At 45.8% G+C, this 27,708-nt stretch overlaps 1 protein-coding gene across 4 annotated transcripts in view; it reads left to right on the top strand.

Moving 5' to 3' along the window:
• SERHL2 (serine hydrolase like 2) overlaps nt 1–22,823 on the top strand; it is a 105,010-nt gene extending 82,187 nt beyond the window's left edge. For all 4 annotated transcript variants that reach the window (XM_078640385.1, XM_078640395.1, XM_078640392.1 and 1 more), the window contains 3 exons: nt 51–127; nt 8,795–8,891; nt 20,718–22,823. In XM_078640385.1, coding sequence (XP_078496511.1) covers nt 51–127; nt 8,795–8,891; nt 20,718–20,849 — 306 coding nt within the window. In that variant the 3' untranslated portion in view covers nt 20,850–22,823. The remainder of the gene's footprint in view (nt 1–50; nt 128–8,794; nt 8,892–20,717) is intronic.
• The last annotated feature ends 4,885 nt before the right edge of the window (nt 22,824–27,708 follow it).

Genomic DNA, 27,708 nt, shown 5'->3' with positions numbered 1-27,708 from the left:
GCAGTGTCGCTTTGCAGGCCCGTTACCTCACAACTGCCTTTCTTTTACAGGAGTTCCACCCTACCTTCAATTTGGAGCAATGCCTGGAGTTAATGAAGGGAATCCGAGCAAGCATCCTAACTGTTCTGTATGTAAAGGGAAGGGTGAGCTTGGCTCATACCAAACACCTCTGGCGTTGTCGACTGCATGGTTAACTCCCTCACTGCCTTATCCTCTCTGCTCCAGCATTTCTACCTTGAACACTAGCTAACCCTCAGTGTGTCTGCACTTTAGCTCCCACCTCACACAGCGACTGGCCAGAAATGTGCAGAATCTTTACTTTCCTTGTTGCCCTCTCCCCACACAGCCCTCCCTTGCCTGGCATCACTAGTGTGCCATCTAATCATTAAATGTCTTGTTCGTTCAGGGGCCACATTACACATGCAGCGTATTTTCCTTCATTACAGCGGGACCACCTTTAGAAAGGTGCGCCCGGGGCAATGAAGGAAAATGCACCATATTATGGGTAATTCACTGCCCTGGAGGCATCGCATTCACGTGAAATACGGAGTGGCTGCTTTAAAGCAGCTCCGTGTTTCGCTGTGCAGGCGACAACCTTCCTGCACTTTTAAAGAGGAATAGAGATCCCCTTGCAGGCAAGTGCAGTCAGTGACTGCACCTACCTTGAAGGGGATATCTGGTGGTTACATAGGACCCCTTTCACCTCTGCAGAGAGCTGCTCTCTGGAGCACTACCTTTCAGGGCGCCACCTTTTAGGTGGGGCACTGTCAGTGCTCCTCTTGAGGGCTTATTTGGCTCTGCGCCTGCGTCGAGGGAAAGGGAGTCCCTCATTTGAATGGGGCTGACCCCCCATGCAAATGAGGGAACGCCCACTGCAGACAGCGCTGGCGCTTTATATGCGCAAGCGCTATTGGCTTTACAGAAGTGTCTTCGGCCCCTTCTGCAATACCAAAGTACCCCGGGGGTGCACAAAGCGGGCACAAACGCCCGTTGCGCCCCTAGGGCACTTTATGTAATACAGCCCCAGGCCGGCAAACTTAGCTGCGGCAGTGCAAAGACACACATTACAAGAGGTTGCACTTGCTGAACATAAGGCTGCAGTAACTTTTCTTTAGAATGAATTACCTCAAACTGAATATGCCAAGCAAAGGGACAAACTTAAATACAGAAAACGTTACAAAAAATGTAGTTTAAAAAAAAAATTGCCCAAAATTATGGAAACACATTTTACCTTCAACATCTTTAAATCAGAGTCAATACTGATGGGGAGTTTGTTGCACTTTATAACAGCGTGAGCAAACTGGAGATATCGATACTGCACAAAATTAGATTAACTGAAATTTGTGAACTCTTTTGCAACCTGCTCATCAGTGCTACTGCAAGATTACCTCACTCACACCCTGCTCTTCAATGCTACTGCAAGATTGCCTCACTCACAACCCGCTCTTCAATGCTACTGCATGATTACCTCACTCACACCCTGCTCTTCAATGCTACTGCAAGATTACCTCACTCACAACTCGCTCTTCAATGCTACTGCATGATTACCTCACTCACAACCCGCTCTTCAATGCTACTGCATGATTACCTCACTCACAACCCTGCTCTTCAATGCTACTGCAAGATTACCTCACTCACAACCCGCTCTTCAATGCTACTGCAAGATTACCTCACTCACAACCCGCTCTTCAATGCTACTGCATGATTACCTCACTCACAACCCGCTCTTCAATGCTACTGCATGATTACCTCACTCACAACCCGCTCTTCAATGCTACTGCAAGATTACCTCACTCACAACCCGCTCTTCAATGCTACTGCATGATTACCTCACTCACAACCCGCTCTTCAATGCTACTGCATGATTACCTCACTCACAACCCGCTCTTCAATGCTACTGCATGATTACCTCACTCACAACCCGCTCTTCAATGCTACTGCATGATTACCTCACTCACAACCCGCTCTTCAATGCTACTGCATGATTACCTCACTCACAACCCGCTCTTCAATGCTACTGCATGATTACCTCACTCACAACCCGCTCTTCAATGCTACTGCATGATTACCTCACTCACAACCCGCTCTTCAATGCTACTGCATGATTACCTCACTCACAACCCGCTCTTCAATGCTACTGCATGATTACCTCACTCACAACCCGCTCTTCAATGCTACTGCATGATTACCTCACTCACAACCCGCTCTTCAATGCTACTGCAAGATTACCTCACTCACAACCCGCTCTTCAATGCTACTGCATTACTTCACTCACAACCCGCTCTTCAATGCTACTGCATGATTACCTCACTCACAACCCATTCTTCAATGCTACTGCATGATTACCTCACTCACAACCCGCTCTTCAATGCTACTGCATGATTACCTCACTCACAACCCGCTCTTATTTATTTATTTATTTATAATTACACTTGGTTAAGCGCGCAGCTACCCGGAGGTTTCCCGGCGCTAAAGTAGACACAAGGTAAGGGGGGCAAAAGGGCAGCAACTTACATATCAAATAGCCAGGTCTTGATACCCTTACGGAAGGTCAGGAAACACTTTTCCGATCGTAGAGATAGAGGTAAGGAGTTCCAAAGAGAGGGGGCTAGCAAGGAAAATGACCGACCTCCCATTTTGGCTCTCTTGATTCGCGGTACTTTCACTTTATTTTGGGTAGAGGACCTAAGTGCGCGAGATGGAACATAACGCTGCACTAAAACAGATAAATAGTTGGGGGCTGTTCCAATCAGGATTTTGTGCATAAGACACAACGCCTTGAATTTAATCCTGTTCTCAATACGCAGCCAATGCAAGTTGCGCATATGAGACGAGGTCGAAGTTCTAACAGGAAGGTTACAAATAAGCCTTCAATGCTACTGCAAGATTACCTCACTCACAGCGTGTTCTTCATTGATACAGTATGATGACCTCACTCACAGCGTGTTCTTCATTGATACAGTATGATGACCTCACTCACACCCTGACCTTTGGTGCTGCAGCATGATTACCTCACTCACAGCCTGCTCTTCAGTGCTACTGCATGATTACCTCACTCACAACCTGCTCTTCGATGATACAGTATGATTACCTCACTCACAGCCTGCTCTTCAGTGCTACTGTATGATTACCTCACTCACAACCCGCTCTTCAATGCTACTGCATGATTACCTCACTCACAACCCACTCTTCAATGCTACTGCAAGATTACCTCACTCACAGCGTGTTCTTCAATGCTACTGCATGATTACCTCACTCACAACCCGCTCTTCAATGCTCCTGCATGATTACCTCACTCACAACCCGCTCTTCAATGCTACTGCAAGATTACCTCACTCACAGCGTGTTCTTCATTGATACAGTATGATGACCTCACTCACAGCCTGCTCTTCAGTGCTACTGCATGATTACCTCACACACAGCCTGCTCTTCAGTGCTACTGTATGATTACCTCACTCACAACCCGCTCTTCAATGCTACTGCATGATTACCTCACTCACAACCCGCTCTTCAATGCTACTGCAAGATTACCTCACTCACAGCGTGTTCTTCAATGCTACTGCATGATTACCTCACTCACAACCCGCTCTTCAATGCTACTGCATGATTACCTCACTCACAGCCTGCTCTTCAGTGCAACTGTATGATTACCTCACTCACAACCCGCTCTTCAATGCTACTGCATGATTACCTCACTCACAACCCGCTCTTCAATGCTACTGCAAGATTACCTCACTCACAACCCGCTCTTCAATGCTACTGCAAAATTACCTCACTCACAGCGTGTTCTTCATTGATACAATATGATGACCTCACTCACACCCTGACCTTTGGTGCTGCGCCATGATTACCTCACTCACAGCCTGCTCTTCAGTGCTACTGCATGATTACCTCACTCACAACCTGTTCATCAGTGCTACTGCATGATTACCTCACTCACAGCCTGCTCTTCAGTGCTACTTTATGATTACCTCACTCACAACCCGCTCTTCAATGCTACTGCATGATTACCTCACTCACAGCCTGCTCTTCAGTGCTAATGCATGATTACCTCACTCACAACCCACTCTTCAATGCTACTGCATGATTACCTCACTCACAACCTGCTCTACAATGCTACTGCAAGATTACCTCACTCACAACCCGCTCTTCAATGCTACTGCAAGATTACCTCACTCACAACCCGCTCTTTAGTGCTACTACATGATTGCCTCACTCACAACCCGCTCTTCAATGCTATTGCATGATTACCTCACTCACAACCCGCTGTTCAATGCTACTGTATGATTACCTCACTCACAACCTGCTCTTCAATGCTACTGCAAGATTACCTCACTCACAACCCGCTCTTCAATGCTACTGCAAGATTACCTCACTCACAACCCTCTCTTCAATGCTACTGCATGATTACCTCACTCACAACCCGCTTTTAAATGCTACTGCATGATTACCTCACTCACAACCCGCTCTTTAATGCGACTGCATGATTACCTCACTCACAACCCGCTCTTTAATGCTACTGCATGATTACCTCACTCACAACCCGCTCTTCAATGCTACTGCAAGATTACCTCACTCACAACCTGCTCTTCAATGCTACTGCATGATTACCTCACTCACAACCTGCTCTTCAATGCTACTGCATGATTACCTCACTCACAACCCACTCTTCAATGCTACTGCATGATTACCTCACTCATAACCCGCTCTTCAATAATACTGCATGATTACCTCACTCACAACCCGCTCTTCAATGCTACTGCATGATTACCTCACTCACAACCCGCTCTTCAATGCTACTGCATGATTACCTCACTCACAACCTGCTCTTCAATGCTACTGCATGATTACCTCACTCACAACCCGCTCTTCAATGCTACTGCATGATTACCTCACTCATAACCCGCTCTTCAATGCTACTGCATGATTACCTCACTCACAACCCGCTCTTCAATGCTACTGCATGATTACCTCACTCACAACCCGCTCTTCAATGCTACTGCAAGATTACCTCACTCACAACCCGCTCTTCAATGCTACTGTATGATTACCTCACTAACAACCTGTTCATCCGTGCTACTGCATGATTACCTCACTCACAGCCCGCTCTTCAATGCTACTGCATGATTACCTCACTCACAACCCGCTCTTCAATGCTACTGCAAAATTACCTCACTCACAGCGTGTTCTTCTTTGATACAGTATGATAACCTCACTCACAACCCGCTTTTAAATGCTACTGCATGATTACCTCACTCACAACCCGCTCTTTAATGCTACTGCATGATTACCTCACTCACAACCCGCTCTTTAATGCTACTGCATGATTACCTCACTCACAACCCGCTCTTCAATGCTACTGCATGATTACCCCACTCACAACCCGCTCTTCAATGCTACTGCAAGATTACCTCACTCACAGCGTGTTCTTCATTGATACAGTATGATGACCTCACTCACACCCTGACCTTTGGTGCTGCGGCATGATTACCTCACTCACAGCCTGCTCTTCAGTGCTACTGCATGATTACCTCACTCACAACCTGCTCTTCGATGATACAGTATGATTACCTCACTCACAGCCTGCTCTTCAGTGCTACTGTATGATTACCTCACTCACAACCCGCTCTTCAATGCTACTGCATGATTACCTCACTCACAACCCGCTCTTCAATGCTACTGCAAGATTACTTCACTCACAACCCGCTCTTCAATGCTACTGCAAAAGTACCTCACTCACAGCGTGTTCTTCATTGATACAATATGATGACCTCACTCACACCCTGACCTTTGGTGCTGCGCCATGATTACCTCACTCACAGCCTGCTCTTCAGTGCTCCTGCATGATTACCTCACTCACAGCCTGCTTTTCAGTGCTACTTTATGATTACCTCACTCACAACCCGCTCTTCAATGCTACTGCATGATTACCTCACTCACAGCCTGCTCTTCAGTGCTAATGCTTGATTACCTCACTCACAACCCGCTCTTCAATGCTATTATGCTATTGCATGATTACCTCACTCACAACCTGCTCTTCAGTGCTACTTTATGATTACCTCACTCACAACCCGCTCTTCAATGCTACTGCATGATTACCTCACTCACAGCCCACTCTTCAATGCTACTGCATGATTACCTCACTCACAACCTGCTCTTAAATGCTACTGCAAGATTACCTCACTCACAACCCGCTCTTCAATGCTACTGCAAGATTACCTAACTCACAACCCGCTCTTCAGTGCTACTACATGATTACCTCACTCACAACTCGCTCTTCAATGCTATTGCATGATTACCTCACTCACAACCCGCTCTTCAATGCTACTGTATGATTACCTCACTCACAACCTGCTCTTCAATGCTACTGCAAGATTACCTCACTCACAACCTGCTCCTTAATGCTACTGCATGATTACCTCACTAACAACCTGTTCATCCGTGCTACTGCAAGATTACCTCACTCACAGCGTGTTCTTCAATGCTACTGCATGATTACCTCACTCACAACCCGCTCTTCAATGCTACTGCATGATTACCTCACTCACAGCCTGCTCTTCAGTGCTACTGTATGATTACCTCACTCACAACCCGCTCTTCAATGCTACTGCATGATTACCTCACTCACAACCCGCTCTTCAATGCTACTGCAAGATTACTTCACTCACAAACCCCTCTTCAATGCTACTGCAAAAGTACCTCACTCACAGCGTGTTCTTCATTGATACAATATGATGACCTCACTCACACCCTGACCTTTGGTGCTGCACCATGATTACCTCACTCACAGCCTGCTCTTCAGTGCTCCTGCATGATTACCTCACTCACAGCCTGCTTTTCAGTGCTACTTTATGATTACCTCACTCACAACCCGCTCTTCAATGCTACTGCATGATTACCTCACTCACAGCCTGCTCTTCAGTGCTAATGCTTGATTACCTCACTCACAACCCGCTCTTCAATGCTATTATGCTATTGCATGATTACCTCACTCACAACCTGCTCTTCAGTGCTACTTTATGATTACCTCACTCACAACCCGCTCTTCAATGCTACTGCATGATTACCTCACTCACAGCCCACTCTTCAATGCTACTGCATGATTACCTCACTCACAACCTGCTCTTAAATGCTACTGCAAGATTACCTCACTCACAACCCGCTCTTCAATGCTACTGCAAGATTACCTAACTCACAACCCGCTCTTCAGTGCTACTACATGATTACCTCACTCACAACCCGCTCTTCAATGCTATTGCATGATTACCTCACTCACAACCCGCTCTTCAATGCTACTGTATGATTACCTCACTCACAACCTGCTCTTCAATGCTACTGCAAGATTACCTCACTCACAACCCGCTCCTTAATGCTACTGCATGATTACCTCACTAACAACCTGTTCATCCGTGCTACTGCATGATTACCTCACTCACAACCCGCTTTTAAATGCTACTGCATGATTACCTCACTCACAACCCGCTCTTCAATGCTACTGCAAGATTACCTCACTCACAACCCGCTCTTCCATGCTACTGCATGATTACCTCTCACAACCTGCTCTTCAATGCTACTGCATGATTACCTCACTCACAACCCGCTCTTCAATGCTACTGCATGATTACCTCACTCATAACCCGCTCTTCAATGCTACTGCATGATTACCTCACTCACAGCGTGTTCTTCATTGATACAGTATGATGACCTCACTCACACCCTGAACTTTGGTGCTGCGGCATGATTACCTCACTCACCTCACTCACAGCCTGCTCTTCAGTGCTACTGTATGATTACCTCACTAACAACCTGTTCATCCGTGCTACTGCATGAGTACCTCACTCACAACCCGCTCTTCAATGCTACTGCAAAATTACCTCACTCACAGCATGTTCTTCATTGATACAGTATGATGACCTCACTCACACCCGGACCTTTGGTGCTGCGGCATGATTACCTCACTCACAGCCTGCTCTTCAGCGCTACTGCATGTTTACCTCACTCACAACCTGCTCTTCGATGAAACAGTATGATTACCTCACTCACAACCTGCTCTTCGGTGATACGGTATGATTACCTCACTCACAACCTGTTCTTTAGTGATAGTGAGTAGGATTACCTCACTCACAACCCGCTCTTCAATGCTACTGCAAGATTACCTCACTCACAGCGTGTTCTTCATTGATACAGTATGATGACCTCACTCACACCCTGACCTTTGGTGCTGCGGCATGATTACCTCACTCACAGCCTGCTCTTCAGTGCTACTGCATGATTACCTCACTCACAACCTGCTCTTCGATGATACAGTATGATTACCTCACTCACAACCTGTTCTTTAGTGATAGTGAGTAGGATTACCTCACTCACAACCCGCTCTTCAATGCTACTGCATGATTACCTCACTCACAACCCGCTCTTCAATGCTACTGCAAGATTACCTCATTCACAGCGTGTTCTTCATTGATACAGTACGATGACCTCACTCACACCCTGACCTTAGGTGCTGCGGCATGATTACCTCACTCACAGCCTGCTCTTCGATGATACAGTATGATTACCTCACTCACAACCTGCTCTTCGGTGATACAGTATGATTACCTCACTCACAACCTGTTCTTTAGTGATAGTGAGTAGGATTACCTCACTCACAACCTGCTCTTCCTCTTTAGTGCTGCTGTTTGATTACCTCAATCTAATGATGTACTTCAGTGCTCGTGCACAATTAGTGCCACATCACTCTCTGTTCTTCAGTTTGAGATGTGCTGATAAACTCTGTTCATTCCTCTCTTTTTAGAGCCAAAGATGGGGTGAGTGGGTACTTAGACAACCCAAATCCTATAGGAGATCAGTACAGCAGCCTTGTCAAGGAGTTCAAGTCAAGTCTGAAAGAGGTGAGTCTGACCCCCATGGAAGGTTGGCGATCCACTGTATTTGGCGTGGTATAACTTCTGAGACAGGTACTGGAATACAAATTGAAAGAAAGCGCTGGTGTCTGAGGTTATACCATCTCGTCATCCCAAAGGCTAGTTCTGCTGTCTCATCTTGTAAGATCTGTGTACCCCGAGTGATAGCTCAACTTTCTGATCCTTTGAGATCTGTGTACATTGAGCGAGAGTTGTATTGTCTAAGCCTGTACAATGTATTTTGCTGGGGGCACCCATGCTTTTAGAGCCTGTAAGGTCTGAGGGATAGTTCTATGATTGATTTTTTTACGATCGCCTTAACAGGACAGAAAGCTCTGGTCCCTGAGCCTGCCAGACAGGTTCACCCTGAGTTCTGGTGTCTGAGCATTCAATATCAGAGGTCTAGAGCTATAAAACTGCACAACATTGTGTGATATTGATGGCCCTGCTGTCTTAACTCAGTAATCTGTGTTTCTCAGGGGGCAACTTTACTCGCTTAGGTTCAAAGATATGTATAACCTGAGTGGTTGCTCAGGTTTCTCAGCCTATAGCAACTATGGATATTTGTTTTGTCCAGCAAGGCCTCTGTACCCTGAAGCATAGCTCTGTTTTTGCAACAGCATTAAATCATACATTCACAGACTGTGCATTATTTCAATGACTGGACTCAGAAAAGTATATTGTTGATGTGTAAAACGAACATTGTGGTTGTCGATTCTCGTCACATCTTGAATAGCTCTTTAGGACACAGACTCAAATCTACACTCGTCCATACAATAGATGCCATCTTCTCTTCTGCCATTGGGTTCAGAAGCACATGTGGCACTGGGAAGGAACAGATCACAAGAACAGTAGTCTTTCTTGGACCAACTCTGAAACGTAACATCCATGTTTGCACCCTTCCCACTCTTCTTTGTTTGTTATTTGTAGCGCGGTCTGCTTTAACTTTGGGGACCGCGCATTTGCAGCCTGCGCTCCATGTTTGCTCCCCCTCCCACTCTACTTTGTTTGTCATTTGTAGCGCGGTCTGCTTTCACTTTGGGGACCACGCTTGCTGAAAGTGAGATTTTTAAAATTGCAGAAAACACCACAAATACTAAAAATTAGGGAAGTCAATCCTAAATGTATTTTTCATTTCGACAGTGCGTGCTGAGAGACCCTGTGACGCCATCTGAAACTCAGTAACTCGTATGTAAGACAGTCGCAAAGTGTGAATCTGTAAATGCTTAGATGGTAGCAAACTTGTAAACGTGTAAATCATGCAAATAAATAATGATAGACTATTGGCACCAAAAACTGAGCAGACATATGCGTGTGGATTTAGTTATGCAAATCTGTAGTTAGTTGCATTGAATTCTAAATCCAATAAAAGTCTGAACTTCTTAAAACGAAAATGAAACTTTAGCCCGGGCTCCTGCCTTTACCGCTGGTATATACATACACAGCGTGCAGGGCCGGACTGGGAACCAAAACCGGCTCTGGCAAAGTGCTCGGCCGGGGGGCTTGTGGGGTGCCACCGAGCTCTTTGCCGGGGCCGGTTTTTGGCCGATTTTGTTACAGGGATGACTATGCTGCAAAAACGACCCTGTAACAACAGGCATTTGCAATGCAATAGGTCTCGCATTAGGAAAGTTTGAGCTATTGGTATTGTAAATGACAAATTTTGTGTTTATGGGTTGGTTTTGAAAATAGCTAAATTAATAGCTTTGTCATTTACATTTCCAATAGTTTTAACTTTCGCAAATGTGACACCTATAGCATTTGTAATGCAATATGTGTTGTATTTGCGTGACTTAGATGTATTGATATTACAAATAACAATGGCTTTTAATTTTTTTAAATAATTAATACTTAAATAAAAGTTATTGTAATTTATAATGGCAATAGCTTAAACTTTTGTAAATAACTTTTGTGAAGATAATGTTCTGTGTATTTTATTGTGACGAAAATCCAAGAACAGAAGTCAAATATTAACATCTTTTTGTGACATTTGTAATAAAGCTTGAAACATTGAGAGAACATATTTGAACCAGTTGTTGTTGAATGGTTGCATAGATTGATGCTGTGGTGGCGCTGAGTGATGTTGTGGTGGCGACGAGTGATTCTGTGGTGATGCGATAGATAGAGTGAGGGAGGGCGATAGATAGAGTGAGGGAGGGCGATAGATAGAGTGAGGGAGGGCGATAGATAGAGTGAGGGAGGGCGATAGATAGAGTGAGGAAGGGCGATAGATATATAGAGGGAGGGAGATAGATATATAGAGGGAGGGAGATAGATAGAGGGAGGGAGATAGATAGAGGGAGGGCGATAGAGAGAGGAAGGGCGATAGATAGAGAGAGGAAGGGCGATAGATATATAGAGGGAGGGAGATAGATAGAGGGAGGGAGATAGATAGAGGGAGGGAGATAGAGGGAGGGAGATAGAGTGAGGGAGGGCGATAGAGTGAGGGAGGGTGATAGAGTGAGGGCGATAGAGTGAGGGAGGGCGACAGAGTGAGTGAGGGCGATAGAGTGAGTGAGGGCGATAGAGTGAGGGAGGGCAGTAGAGTGGTAGAGTGAGGGCGGTAGAGTGGTAGAGTGAGGGCGGTAGAGTGAGGGCAGTAGAGTGAGGGCGGTAGAGTGAGGGCGGAAGAGTGAGGGCGGAAGAATGAGGGCGGAAGAGTGGTAGAGGGCGTGAGGGTGGTAGAGTGAGGGCAGTAGAATGGTAGAGTGAGGGCAGTAGAATGGTAGAGTGAGGGCGGTAGAGTGGTAGAGTGAGTGCGGTAGAGTGAGGGCGGTAGATTGGTAGAGTGAGGGCGGTAGAGTGAGGGCGGTAGATTGGTAGAGTGAGGGCGGTAGAGTGGTAGAGTGAGGGTGGTAGAGTGAGGGCGGTAGAGTGGTAGAGTGAGGGTGGTAGAGGGCGGTAGAGTGGTAGAGTGAGGGCAGTAGAGTGTTGTATTCCGACGTTGCTGAGGCGCTGTATGAGGGTGCTATGACAGACCGTGTCGAAGGCTGCGGAGAGGTCGAGTAGGATGAGGGCAACAGTTTCTCCGTTGTCCAGAAGAGTTCGAATGTCGTCTGTTGCTGTGATGAGGGCGGTTTCGGTGCTGTGTTTGGCTCGGAAGCCGGACTGCGAAGGGTCGAGGGATTTGTTGGATTCGAGAGTGGTAGAGCAAGGGCGGTAGAGTGAGGGAGGTGGAGCGGTAGAGTGAGGGCGGTAGAGTGGTAGAGTGAGGGCGGTAGAGTGAGGGCGGTAGAGTGCTACTGTTAAACTGCTAAATGTTGTAAGAAACCATGGAGAAGAAATCTAGAGTCGAAGCCTAAACACCGCCCTGCTCACAGAAATAGCATGTTTTACGTCATTTCCAACTCACGTGGATAGCAGGAACACATATTTGAAAGGTTGCTTCTGCAATAAAAGAGAAACGATTTGTTTCCCACTCAGCCACGTCAAAACATGCAAACAAGTCCCTTAAAAAAAAAAAACTTCAGCATAGATAACTAGGTTTTAGTAAGAAGTATTGGAAACCATAGAATGGCAGAGAAAAGGCAGTGCTGGGAGGGGGACTGGGCAACCATGCCAGCATTCCGATTCACGAGCAGATGGTCCTGTTTATGACCTGCGGAGAGCGTGAAGTGGCTGGTGGCAAATGGAATCAGAGCGGCCGCGGTCGCTTTGATGTTCTTGTCTTGTCTTGCCTTGCTTTGTGGGAGGGGTAGGGGGAGCGAATTCCTGTGCAGGCACCTGGCTCACATGAACTGTACGCGATCCGCAGTTGGGTAGACTTTTCGGAAGCCTTACGATAAATCTCGCCCACCATCCCTACGGGACATCCCTACAGGATGGATTAGACGAGACCTAAAAACGGCCCCAGGGGCCCAAAACCGGCTCCCACCCCTGCGGCGCACTGGGAGATTGCCCGGTACCCGCTATGGCCAGTCCGGCCCTGACAGCGTGAGTGTGTCGTCACCGTCTTTTGTTAGTGTACAGTCAGTGTACTTTGACTCTACTGTGGGTTTCTTAGTCTTTGTGCAGTAGTGATCTCTCAGCTGTAGAGCTTGTGGCTACTAGCAGTAACGTTCATTAATGCCACTGCGTCTTAGCCTGATGTTGGAGTTTCTGAGGTAGAGCAGCAGCATTTCGACGCCATCTTTATCTTGAGGGCACCCTTTGGGGGCTGCTTCTTTAAACTGTGACAAACCGCTGAGGTACTTTGCGGAGCTGCCAAGTAAACTAGCCCGCTGCACTCTAATGGACCCTGTGGGAAGTGAGCCCGGTTCCCGTGGAGGCCAAGGCAGGGGGAAAGATCTGGAAGATACAGAGAGCTTAGTGGGTTAAAGCGTGCACCGCAGAAACTTTTGCATAGCATGCTGGCCACACGATCACTTCTCAGGTAGGCCACTTTGCCTCCCATCCTTCTGAGGTTTGCAAACTGAGCCCCCGTTACACGGGGTGAGTTTATGGCATTTTTTCTCCCATTTTTTTTGTGTTTTCAATCAAAAATGAGATTTTTTAAACTGCAGAAAAAACACCACGAATGCTAAAAAATTAGGCAAGTCAATCCTAAATGTATTTTTCATTCAGACAGTGCTTGCTGAGAGAGCTTGTGACACCATCTGAAACTTGCACACTATTTAAAGTATTGAACAGAACAGCTACATTGCTCTATAACATACCTTAAAAACATCTGGCTAACCACTTACCGCTTTTGGCCACCATAAGTGTGGCGGGGTATGCTCAGACGTGAGTCCCTTGCTCACTTTGCCACTGGATTCAAGCAAGCCGGGCTGAAGACGGCTGGAATGCCAGAAACCGGTCCTCGGAAGCTTGTTTCCGGTCCAGGGAAGACATGGCTTGGCAGTTCGGGCTGCACTGTTCCCATGAGGCACAGGGTCAGACTGATTTGCATATAGCCATGTCTGAACTGGGGTGGCAGAGTGGGCTAAAGAACGGTGATGGATTAAACCCAGATCTTTTGACTGGGTGTGAGTGTTTGATTGATTCAAATGCCCCGTCCATCACAACCCTCTTTTGTACCGCTTTTGGCCACCATAAGTGTGGCGGGGTATGCTCAGACGTGAGTCCCTTGCTCACTTTGCCACTGGATTCAAGCAAGCTGGGCTGAAGACGGCTGGAATGCCAGAAACCGGTCCTCGGAAGCTTGTTTCCGGTCCAGGGAAGACATGGCTTGGCAGTTCGGGCTGCACTGTTCCCATGAGGCACAGGGTTAGACTGATTTGCATATAGCCATGTCTGAACTGGGGTGGCAGAGTGGGCTAAAGAACGGTGATGGATTAAACCCAGATCTTTTGACTGGGTGTGAGTGTTTGATTGATTCAAATGCCCCGTCCATCACCACCCTCTTTTGTACCGCTTTTGGCCACCATAAGTGTGGCGGGGTATGCTCAGACGTGAGTCCCTTGCTCACTTTGCCACTGGATTCAAGCAAGCCGGGCTGAAGACGGCTGGAATGCCAGAAACCGGTCCTCGGAAGCTTGTTTCCGGTCCAGGGAAGACATGGGTTGGCAGTTCGGGCTGCACTGTTCCCATGAGGCACAGGGTCAGACTGATTTGCATATAGCCATGTCTGAACTGGGGTGGCAGAGTGGGCTAAAGAACGGTGATGGATTAAACCCAGATCTTTTGACTGGGTGTGAGTGTTTGATTGATTCAAATGCCCCGTCCATCACCACCCCCTTTTGTACCGCTTTTGGCCACCATAAGTGTGGCGGGGTATGCTCAGACGTGAGTCCCTTGCTCACTTTGCCACTGGATTCAAGCAAGCCGGGCTGAAGACGGCTGGAATGCCAGAAACCGGTCCTCGGAAGCTTGTTTCCGGTCCAGGGAAGACATGGCTTGGCAGTTCGGGCTGCACTGTTCCCATTAGGCACAGGATCAGACTGATTTGCATATAGCCATGTCTGAACTGGGGTGGCAGAGTGGGCTAAAGAACGGTGATGGATTAAACCCAGATCTTTTGACTGGGTGTGAGTGTTTGATTGATTCAAATGCCCCGTCCATCACCACCCCCTTTTGTACCGCTTTTGGCCACCATAAGTGTGGCGGGGTATGCTCAGATGTGAGTCCCTTGCTCACTTTGCCACTGGATTCAAGCAAGCCGGGCTGAAGACGGCTGGAATGCCAGAAACCGGTCCTCGGAAGCTTGTTTCCGGTCCAGGGAAGACATGGCTTGGCAGTTCGGGCTGCACTGTTCCCATGAGGCACAGGGTCAGACTGCTTTGCATATAGCCATGTCTGAACTGGGGTGGCAGAGTGGGCTAAAGAACGGTGATGGATTAAACCCAGATCTTTTGACTGGGTGTGAGTGTTTGATTGATTCAAATGCCCCGTCCATCACCACCCCCTTTTGTAACCACTTATAAGGTCCCAAAGGCAAGACCTATTGGCTATGCCAATGTTTGTTTCTTTTGTATTGTTCATACTAAAACGTGAAGGTGTTTGTTGCTGTTGCCTTTTCTCCTGATGTCTCTCCTATGCTAAAATGTAGGTGTTCTGTTGTCCCTGTTAGGCATGCTTCTTCATGGTAAACAGTATCCATGTAGGAGGAGTAGAGGGCCTGATCAGGTTATATTGGATATTGTCATGGCCAAACATGAACAAAATATAGCAGAATTTCCCTTCTCCGATCAGGAATATTGATATTGTACGTGATGTGTGGATTTGTTATAAATGCAAAAATACAAAAAACATTAATAAAAATAAAAAGGGCTTGAAGAAAGTCTGCTGGGTGAAAGTTAAAGAGAAGCAGGGGGCTAAGAGATAACGTTCTCTATCCATTTCTCCTGTCATTTATTTTTCATTCTATTGCTGTGAACAAATGGGGGTGGCAAATGAGAGACGGAAAGAGAGACTGATACATACCTAGAAAGACCGAGAGGTAGACTACTAAAGACATTGTAAGACGAGGAGCAAAAGGCCCAGATCTATTAATCCCACTTGTCAACAAAAAAAAAAAATTGTTTCTGATTTAGTATCGCGCCCCAGATAAGTTATGTTAGGCGTTAACTACAGTTTATGTAAGAACTTTATTATGCTTCTTATGGTTCCCACAACTTTTTATTATTTCTTCAGACTTTCACCTTGCTCCAGAACTGATGAAAAATACATTGGAAGGATTTGTGTAAAAATGCAACAGACCTAAGTTGTATCTGGGTTGTTCTTCATGCATTGCTTCCAGATATTTTCCCAAAGGATTTACTATTGCATATTCAAGACTGCCAGTGTTCATGGGTATGCATGTGTTTTTGATTTTGTGTTGCATTGTTAGCACCATGGAAACGTGTACATTGTACTCTTTTTCTCTGCTTCATGTGTTTATATAGCCAACACCTTTCCAAACGTGGCCTGCAGTTCAGCCCCTGGGAGGAACCACTGATATTAAAACCAAATGTATTCGATGAATACTGGAACTCAGGGTTACCATGTTGTTCCATAGAGTGCAGGTTCGGCATTCTGTGTGTTGTGGAGTAGGTACAAAATACATCCTGTCCAAACAAGAAGCGTGTCTCCCAAGTCAACACATTTTCATGTAAATATTAAAAATGTACTGGATGGTGGTAAATGCTTATCGACCATTAGAATACTTTTTTTTTAAAGTGATCATCAAGCACCATTTCTGCTGTTTTTTCAAAACCTTTTTTGAAGAGGTCTGCCCAAATATCTTGTTAAGGCTCTTTTTCTAATCCCATTAGGCTACGGCTGATACAAATGAGACAGTGCTGTATAATACACCAATTGCTAGTGATTGTCCCTGAAACTAGAACCCAAATTCCACATCCTGCCAGGTCTGCTAGCGCAATGTGTATTTAAGTGTGATATTTGGCATTTATATTGTAATCATTTAAACTTTGTTGTGGAGACAATATTTAACTATAACAATCCATCCGATAAACAAATTATTTGTACAATTATAATAAAGTGCAGCTCTATTGTTAAAAAAAAAAAAAAAAACAGTGGAGGCCGGCACGGATCGGGGGTAAGGGGGGGGGGGGGGGATAAGGGAATGTTACTTTTTTTTTTAAACACCTCATCGCCGCATCTTTCTTCGTGTCAGACTCGGGCTGGAACAGGAGGCCCCAAGGCTCCCCTGAGCCCATCACAACGCTGTAATGCAGCATTGTGATTGGTCTGCGCACCGTGGTCCGGCGCTCAGTCGGAGAATGGGAGCCTGGGTATGTTCTCCACCCAGGCTGTAATGCAGCCTGAGTGGAGAACATGCAAAGTGCCCATGACTGCTTGGCTGGCCCGAGACAGCTGGCCATACAGTCATTTGCACTTAGTGTGCCTACCACTCCTCCCCCTGCACTGTGAGCAGAGTAGCCCCACCCCGCAAGCTGCCGCAGCAGGAGACGATAAAATAATAATATCAAGTAATTATCATTTTATTTTTCCTTTATTTCACTGCTGCAAAAGTTGGGCGACGCTCCTCCGCTTTAGCGGAGGAGCCACCACTGTAAAACACCTAATCTAAAATTTCTCTAAAAACTTGTAAATACAGTATCAATCTTTAATTTATAGGCGATAAAACCACATATAAAAGCACTCAAGTGCCAAAGTAGGGATCCATATATTTAGTGAGAAACTGCTGAAAATATCTACAGGAGTGCTGCTGTAAGCCACTACTACTGCCGTAAGTGGTAGCCTGCCAGCAATAAAAACTCTGGGGCATATTATCAAGAATGGCATTAAAATTATCACTGGTTTAGCGGCAGAAAACTGCAGCTAAAGCGGCGATAATGGGCTTGATAATATGCCGTGGAGAATTCCAATAGAAGCCCATGTTCACACCATAACGCCGTTCTTGATAATATGCCCCATAGTTCTTTTAATACAATGTTCGGAAGCCATCAATAGGTCTGGTTGCATCTTTCCCAATATGGTTGTAGTTAAAATAATGTTTCAACTTTTCAGAGTGACACAATACATCCTGTCTAATTTAAAACTAATTATGGGAGTTGATTTTTTTAGTTAGTGCTTCAATTGAGTTAACTTTGAAAACACGTTATGTTTATCCACAATTAGTTCTTTAAAATCCATCTTAAAAAACCTTCTCTAGAGTGTAAATTATTAAACCCCCATCTTACTGAGGCAGCACACTCCGAATCCCAAGTTCAAGCCATAGTGCTTGGACTGGTATACTAGAAGCAACATTAAATAAAATGAGCGTACATTGTCCCCTCAATTTTCTTAACTAATGACCAATTTTTATGAGGCAGAAAAGGGGGTGGTGATGAACAGAGTGTCTGAATTAAGCAGACCACTCTTACCCAGTCCAAAGATCAGGGCTTGATCCATCACCGTTTTTTAGCTCACTGCACCATCCCAGCTCAGAACCTGGCTACATGCAAATTAGTCTGTTCCTGTCCCAGTGCATGATGGGAACAGGGCAAACCAAACTACCAAGCCAATTCTTATACTGGGAAGGAAACAAGCTTCCGGGGCCCGGTTTCTGCCATTTTAGGAGTCGCCGGCCCGGCTTGCTTGAATCCTGATGGTGCAATGAGCAAGGGACTCACATCTGAGTATACCCTTCCACGCTTATGGTGGACAAAATGATTCAGAAAAGGGGGTGGTGATGAACAGAGTGTCTGAATTAAGCAGACCACTCTTACCCAGTCCAATTTTTATGAGGGACATTTTCTATCCCATAGGACAAGTTTGGTGGTATTTTGACCATATATAAATTTATCAAATACTGAAAGTGTCTTTTACCACCCCATTTTTTAGAATGCATTAATAGTTCCCCTATATGCAGGGGCTTTCGCCCCATTATGTTCTGTATGTGACTTTGCATCTATGTTCTGTGCAAATATTTTCTCAAAATAAGGATAGACATTCTCAAGAGACATACAGATTGCTCCCAGTTTCCAACAAAATTCTAATGATTTTTTTCTTTTGGAGAAAACAACAACTTAATTTTTCTGCACGTTGATTTTAAAATAATGTTATTTAGAATATTCATGAAGTGCATTTAGATTCCTTTGCCACGAGGGGCCAGCTCTAATACAATTAAATCATCGGCGTAAAGGAGGGTGGCCACTAAAATTTCCCAAGTTACAACTCTACAAAACTCCACGCCTCTCTCCTCTACACTGCTAACTTTTAGCAATGCTGAACAGCAGCCACGCTGGTGTACAACATGGCTAAAACACATTGTTAAAGACAATAGTTCTTGCATAGGCGAGACCTATTGGCTTTACCTATGCTTTCTAAAACCGTGCTAGCAAGTAACTTTGATAAATTTAAACTGATTCATAATCATGCACCAGACTGGTATTTCACAGCGAAATTTTTGGGGAAAGTGTTGAATGATGCAATTTAATACATACAGGGCCAGCAACATAGCATAAAAAAATAGAGTGCAACCCATTTTACATATGACTTGTAGTTTGGGATTAGGTACAAAAAAGAGACCTTGTGTATTTAAAGCACCAAGGGTAGAAGCAGGGAACACAATTTACAAGTTTATGAGGAAAAAGTGAGAATGATTTCAAAATACACTTCCAATAGGGCTATTTGTGTAACAGTTTGATATCCAAGAAAGGGGGGGGGGGGGAGGGGTTGGTGGATCACATGCCAAGCAACAAAATAACCAAGGTATTCCCTGTCATCTGATTAACTCTTACAAGCCCTGTTACCTTTCTGACACTACCGGCTTCATGATTAATGATCAGTCAGCAGGGTTACCACATCGATTGTATCGGTAAATCCTTGAGAAATACAAAAAAGACTGTCATTTATCCACTTAGCAATAGAAAAAGCAGTAAATACATGAAGAAAATGTTTTAAAGTGCTTTAAAGTGGACTAAACTATCCCTTAAAAGACTTAAGTTAAAAAGGGCGAGAACTTATAGGTTTAAAAACAATATAGAGAATTTTAGACAAATTTATATTCAGGCACCAGCTCATAATCTTATAATGGGAAGAAATGGCCAGTATTTTGCTCTGCAACCAATTGATAGTGTATAGAGTAAACTGGACATTAAAAGTTCTGGTCCTGACTAACATTCAGACTGGCCCATCCTTGTGAGCAACTAAACGAACGATGTTTGAATATTTCAATGCAATAAAGTGCCTTCGTCTCTGCCTTAATGCAAGTGGGGGTCACAGGCAGAGAGCATTGACTGCAAACTCACAAGGCACATAAAAAAAATAAAACACAAACGTATGCTGTTCCACTTGCGAACATGCCAAAGGTGTGTCAGGGAGTGCCTTGGAGGACACGGCCCTCCTGCTCACGACCCTCAACCCAAAAGGACCTGGGGGCATATTATCAAGAACGGCGTTAAAATTATCGCCGCCTCTATGGGAATTCACAATGGCATATTATCAAGCCCATTATTGCCGCTTTAGCGGCAGTTTCCTGCCGCTAAATCGGCGATAATTTTAACGCCGTTCTTCATAATATGCCCCTCGGTCCTCCTTGCCACCACCCATATATCCAAAATAACCAACCCTAGGCTGGGCCCACAAGAAAAGTTTGGTTACTTTGCCACCTGGTTTATGGTTTGAAGGAGGATTTCCTGTCTCAGAACCCACACAAACGACATGGCTGTTGCAAGCCTGTTCCCCTAAAAGTGAAAATGGTGGGAACAAAACGGCAGGCTGCGCTGTCACTGGCACAGCTTCCAAGTCCTTGAGGAAGCTGTGCCTACCTATCCATTATTACCAACCCATATTAGCCGTTTAGAGTCCACGTGCAGCCATCTGACGGAATCATGTTTTACGCACAAGGTGCTTCCTTATGCTCAGGTGGCACAACGTTTTCAACCAATACACACATCCATAATTTATCTTTTTTCTCTCCCACTGTAGAGATATCAGCTGGAGGTGGTACAGGGCAACCATTTTGTACACCTGAACGAGCCAGAGAATGTGTCCGGCCTGATTGGGAGATTCCTGCAGGATGAAGACCGTGGCAGTGCCAGCCTCATGTCCAGGCTGTAAGAGCTTTAGTAATCATCAAGGGGGTTCCAGGATATAACCTTTTCTGCATCACACCAGTGTTTGCTCTGGACTACAGATTCCGTACTACCAGTATGGCACGATTAGTGGTTGCGTGTGAAGGAAAAACTGTTTTACAGGAGTTACAGTCGAGATTTGATACTGTTGCACCATCAGTGACTCTAGACTGCCAGATTGTGATAAAACCAGTGTAACCGATTGTTGAATTCTGACCATCACACCCTTAAAGGCGCCCAGTTGTGGCTGTAACGGACAAACTACCACGGCATCTACATTTTCTGATTGCAACTGTGAAAACACCACTGTACCATTGTCTGATTCCGTCTGTGACCATAGCAGCGCCTACATGCAGTCTTTACAGCAGCTCCGGTAAGTGCCACAGAAACAGTGTTGCAACTAGAATGTGCCTTCTGCATCTTCTCCGGCTTCTCTACCTGCACAAGCATCCTATGCTGGAGTCAGTGGGAGAGGCAGTGGTTACAAAGAAGAAAGGACCAGTGGGGAGAGCAGTGACCTTGTTTGTCAAAAGAAATGCAGCAGACGGTGCTGAATAGGAGGTCTTAGTGACATCTGCCTCCATTCTCACCATACATTTCCTAGGTGCCATGCCCACTTAGTCCCTTAGGTCCAAAACTTGGCAGAACTGGAAACGTGTTGGCATGCTTATTGGGCAGGGCCAAAACCACTGGAGGATATGATCTAGTTTCGGACCCAGCCAGAAAGATCTTTCGGTCCCAGAACCCTATAAAAGACTTTTCTTCAGCATTTGGCACAGAACGTTCTGGACATAGAAAAAGTAGCTTGTCATTATGCGATTCGGTGGTGATCTCACATTTCTTCATTGATATGTTGGGGATGATGGCTCATGCTCAGGCCTACTCAGACGTCAGTTTCTTCTATAGATGAGCAAGGCAGATTCTTGGAAGAGCAAAGCCTGGGGCAGGCTTGGGTGTAAGATTCAAAGCACAAACCGAGCTAGAAAATAGTTGTAACATGTTAGAGTGGTAGGAATCGCGAGCAGCATGTTTGACACATTACTGCTTATGCGCTTTAGGTTACAAGCTGGTGCCCTCAATAGGCTGGTAGTGCAGGCAATCGTGTCACACTACTGATTTTGCCCCAGCCTACAGCTTCTCATCTCACCTTTTTGCAGTCTCACTCCTTTTTCTTAGTATCTTTCCTGCTGCACTTTATCTTCTCCTTTTATCACAGTTTCTCATGTCAAACATATTCTCCTTTTCAGGTACAAGTACCTTTCCAGGCTGTCAGCAATATCCTTATTTGCCCTGACTCTTTCTACCCTCTAGCCAACTTCCCCTGACCCGTCTCTTCCTCCGCAGTCTCCCTCCTGTCACGCTATGGGCTTCAGAAGTCAGTCACTGACTCACAGCTTGGCTCTTTTTGGCCTGAGTGTCCTGGATGACCTCGAGCAAGAGCGTCATCTGGCTCAAGCTTTCAGTGGCTCAATCACCCCTAGTTTCTTTAATGTACAGAATTTTCTGTGCCATTTTTGAGTTCTAAAGAGAGATTTCTTTTTAAACAAATACTTGTAAGTTGCTTGTTCATTAGATATTGTATTGCTGTGTTTAACTGAATTGTGTTCCTGTTCAGTGACAGAAAGTCACTGCCTTGCCAAGTGGATCGTGCAGAGCCACGTTGGTCTACTTCCTTCTCCCTGGCTTACTACAGCCCAGTGACATCTTGACACCAAGTGGAGGCAGGGTAGCAGATTTGGTGAAGGGTCTCTTCACTGGAAGGACAGGTGGTGTAGAGGCGCTTTTAAGAGACATATAGATCTCATCTATAGAAATACCCTGTCCCACCCAATATTTAAATACCTCACATTTCTTTTAACTATGTTATTTGTTTCAACTCTGGTTTTTTTATGAGCTCACCTCGCTATGTGCCTATATGCTTTTGAGAGGATCGTAATAAATTGCGTTTCAATAAAAAAAATCCAGTGTATCTTTTTCCATGTTATCTTACATTCATTTGTATAGCACTCTATTTACCCAAGAGGGTATCCAGGCGCTTGGGCAGGTGTGTAGGTTTGGGGTCCCCCAAGGTGCTTACATGAAAATCCAGGTCTTCAGCTTCTTGCAGAACTCAGGAAGTGAGGAGGAGGCTCTGATGTGTTGAGAGAGGTTGTTCCATGTCTTGGGGGCAACGTTAGGGAATGAGCAACCTCCAGTTTTGCTTTTGCAGGTGCAGGAATTGTGTGAGACTGAGGCAGAGCATAAGTGTCTGGTGGGTTGGTGAAAGTGCATGCGGCTGTTCAGGTATTCTGGCCCTGTGTTGTGTAGGGCTTTGTAAGTGTGCGTGAGAAGTTTGAATTGGCTGCGCTTGTGAATGGGGAGCCAGTGAAGCTTCCTGTGATGCGGCATGGGAGGTTGAGTAGGAGTTGTTGCGGCTGCATTCTGGATGGCCTGGAGTCTTTGTAGGAGTTGGTTGGAGATTCCAACTTGGAGTGTTGCCGTAGTCCAGCCTGCTGGTGAAAAGTGCATGTGTGACAGTCCATCTGGTGTTCTGAGGCAACCATTTGAAGATTTTATGCAGCACGTGTAGTATGTGGAAGCAAAGGTGCACACTGCGTTGACTTGAGCAGTCATGTTGAGCTGGTCATCTAGGGGTTCTGTGGGTCCTCGCTCTGAGCGCTCCATAGCCATTACTCCAGTACTGTCCCTCCTTTTCTTGGGTCACAGTAAGCTGGAAAACTGTGCAGATTTTTCCAGGATTGTCCCGCACCTAGCTAGGACACCAAATGTCCTGCCTTTAAATGGTTCAAGGAACCACGGTGAAGAACTTGCAAAGCTCATCAATCACAAAACTCATCACAAACCAACAGGCCTGCCCAGCTCTGTCCAGAAACCTATAAATGGGCAGCATGCGTTTACCAGGTCAGAGATTGGGAAGGGGTTGAAACATACATTCATAGAGGGACATGTGAGTAATTGCAATGAAGAAGAGGTCCTAAAGCCTTTACATTAGCCAGGCTGAGTGAATGGCCAGTCAGGATGTGGCAATTTAATTATTCATGTAGCTTTTGTTTTTTGGTCTGACGTGGTCCAAGACCATTTAATTTGACTTGATATGTATAATGTTCTTACTTCTATGCACTTTCAACCAACCCTCTTCATCTATTGGCCTTAGGGTCTCATTCACCTTTTTGTTCCACCCACTTGAGGGGACAATGGTTCAGGACACTTCAGCCCATGGCTAATTTCACTGTGGGTGACAGCAGTCTGCCCTTTCTCAACTACTAAATCACACACAAAGTAATTCTCTCAAGTGCCAGGTAGTACTAAGACAATGTATGTTATGTGATAACAGAATACGGATGCTTTTATTCATTTTATTAGATTGATGAGGGCCCAGCAGTTTACCGAACATAAAGGTTTTACAACAAACACAAATCAACCAGCGAAAGCCAGACATATTGGTTTTTCCAGTGTTTGTTTCTATATTGTACTGCAGAGGAAAGATCACCTTGCCTATAGACAAGCAAGATGCAGCTTAATGGATTTTCTACCCCATGGGATGTTTCAGGTTTAATACTCCTGCACATCTTTATAGCAACCACAATATAAGAGTGAATACAACACTTGAGACAAAATATTTTGTTGTGGTGTTTTATTAATGGGGTCAGTGGAGATGCTAGTGTTCTTTACAGGTCATATCTAGCCATGAAAATATGATAAGACAGGAGTTTGTCCTGGGAAAATCTCATCGTCCGCAAAGATCTATTTCTTTTAACCCCTTGGCTGCTGGGGCTATTCCCCTGCTGTGCGAGGGCAGGGGGGAAGGGGGGGCGCAGAGCACCCCCATGCTCATGACGAGCTCGTCATGAGCCACGGTGCTCCGGTGCTCATGACGAGCTCAGCTCGTTACAACCACGCCCGTTTAATGGAACGCCCAGCACAGCAGGGGAATTAGCCCAGCGTGCGAGCGTTCCACGGGCCATGACGAGCTCAGCTCGTCATGAGCACCGTGGCTCATGACGAGCAGACCTCGTCATGGGCATGAGAGGGGGTTAAAGATAGGAGCTTGATTCCATAAGAGGTCAAAGTGTCTCAGCAAGCAAAAGTGTCATTCAAAATTGAAAATGTGGCCACTGTAGGTCACAGGCCCCGTTTTCTGTGGCACTTGGCAAGTTTGTGTTCCAATTAGCTGCGTGCTAAATTTTTCACTACATGGGAATAATTGAGTATAATTTTGGTGTTATGCAAAAGTTGAAGTGGCGGAGCAGAAACTGAACGTGTCTGAGATAGTCCTCTGAAGAGATGTAAGCCCATCATCACAATAAGTAGAAAACATTCATAGAATGTGAGGGGAGCGGCTAGCTCGATTGAGGAGACAGGAGGCGGAAGTACAGATTACAAGTTTTATGGCTGGTGGAAGGTTTGAGCAATAGAAAAACAGGCATGATCAAATAGAGACTAATGGGAATATTGTGGGATGACCAAAGGTCTACCAGAAAGCAGCTACAATGGAGGCTTTGGATCGCTTAGGACAGAAGAGAGCATGGGCAAATAGAGAAGCTAAAACTAGGAATACTATAAATTGGATTAGGTTAGAAACAAGCATTAGCAATGTCAATAGATCTGCCTTTTAAATGAATTTCCCTCTTCCGTCATTTAGGCGTTCAATAATTCATCTTAGATGCACTCTGTCACAAACACTCATGCTTCCATTCTTTCTCCTACTTCCACAACCACAATAAAACAAACTCAACAAGAGAGAGTAAATCCCCAGTAAATGGTACCCTGGTACCTAGGACCAGAGGTACCAAAGAGGGCTGCATCACAAATTGGGCCACCCTAGGGGACTCCTCATCAAACACATGCAAGACTGCCATTGCAGATGTGTCTCTTGGTGCAGACATAATTGAAAAGACATGTCGAACACCCCTGTGTGCCATGTCCCCTACCACTGCATGTCGTATTTGTAAGTCACCCCTACAGCAGGCCTAACAGCCCTAAGCCAGGGTGCTTAATATTACATGTGATGGCATACCTGCATGAACAGATATGCCCCTGTGCTGGTCAGTCGGTATTACTGCAAGTGGACAGGGAAGCCATTTTAAAACATGTGCTGGACACTGGTAAAAACAAGTTTCCCAGCTACATGATGGCTTCACTGAAATTAGGGTGTTGGGTTTACCAATACGAGATGTTTTTTACCACACTAATGCCAGTGTTGGATTTACCAATACATGCACACAGAGAGGCACCTTAGAGGTGCCCCCTGAAAACCTACCAGCCTCTGGTGTCCTTGCTGGCTGGTTTCTTCCAGCCTGCCACCTGGGACGCTGTTCTGACCTTTTAGGGTGAGAGCCTTTGCTCTCAGGAGACCGAGAACAAAAGAGGATGTAAACACCCCCTCCCAAAGGAGTGCCTGCTGATTAGCCTCCTTGGACCAGTGAGCTTCAGAGAAGCTTCCGCATTTGGAAGGTGAATCCGGCTCCCCACACAGGAGAAAACCCTCACCCCCTGTCCAGAGCCCCCATGGCACCTGGACAGGTGGGTAAATTAGCTAGTCACGTAGGCGTGCCACCACCAGGCTAGTACTATCCCTAAGATGGGTTACTCTGAGGTGGACACGATTTTTCATAAGTAGCCATCTTTGTGATGGCATACTTTGGAATTCTGGGACAGGGTATGCCCACTTAACACAGGAAGTTGTCATCTAGGGGTCGTAATGACCCCAAGGGTCAGTAGCATGTTGGCGACTACTCTACATGCCACTAACGTCCCTAAATTCAGTATTTAGGGCAGTCCCTGGCACAAGAGAAGCAGATCCTGATGGCGTAAGAAGAAAGAGGACACTGAATAGACGCAAACCCCAAGAAGCAGCTGCTGACCCAGGAACCAACCCTGCGGGTCTATCTGTATCTCTCATCTAAAACGGCACCAAAGTAAACTCGTCCTGGAGCTGTGACTCCAGAAATCTGGGAGGAAAGTCTGCCTTGGAAAAAGACTCCACCTCCAGTGAACAGTGGACCTGTTCCAAAGAATCTCCCAAAGAGAAGCTGGAGGCCTCCGGAGCCACCGAAACCTGTTGCCTCCGGTCCGAGTTGAAGTTGGCCACCGATGCCAACACGGTTATCGAACCCTCCAAAGCTCGAGTCGTGGTTTTGCCCCTCCCGGACACCCCAATGTTGCCTGCAGCCTCTTCATGCAGGCCCCCTCAACCGCGACTGCTCCTGTAAGGAAAACCGGATGCCTGAGGATACCCCTGCATTCATCCCCCCCCCATGGCCTTGGAGAAGATGACCAAAAGTGTCCCTCTCCCCCGGTTCCCGTGCATCGCAAGGCATGAGCCCACTAGCTGGTTCAGCCCAACTTTCTTTCTAGCCAGAGCCTGCAGCCTCTTTTTACAGTGACCAATCCCCATTGAAACGCATTGGGCTCCCAACACTGATTTGCACCCTGTCGCCCTCGTGCCACTGGTAGTGTACTGTTGGTGCTCCTGAAGATTGGTCCTGTAAGCCAATGTACTGTACTTGTTTACAGAACTTGTTCTTCCTTCCATAGGATAACATTGCAGAACTAAGAAATTGCACTAAGTGTCCACTTTTTAAAGTGAAAATATATATATATTTTTAAGTACTTACCTGAACGATTATTCTCTGATGCCAAATGATATATGAAGGTACTTGGTATTTTTATAAATTGGTGGATCTCCTTCTTGAGTTGTATTGTCATTTATTAATCATTGTATGTATTTTGCAAATGTCTTGCACTCTGTGTTAAGCCGAAGGCTGCTCGTCCACAGTATCCCCTAATAGAGCACTTTGGATTGCATTGCAAGTCCATGTCCACTCATAAGGCACCCCTTGGGA

This window comes from Lissotriton helveticus, chromosome 1_1 (assembly GCF_964261635.1).
Source record: "Lissotriton helveticus chromosome 1_1, aLisHel1.1, whole genome shotgun sequence".
Lineage (NCBI taxonomy): Eukaryota > Metazoa > Chordata > Amphibia > Caudata > Salamandridae > Lissotriton > Lissotriton helveticus.
Note: the sequence above shows the minus strand (reverse complement) of the source record. Positions and strands in the feature narration are given on the sequence as shown.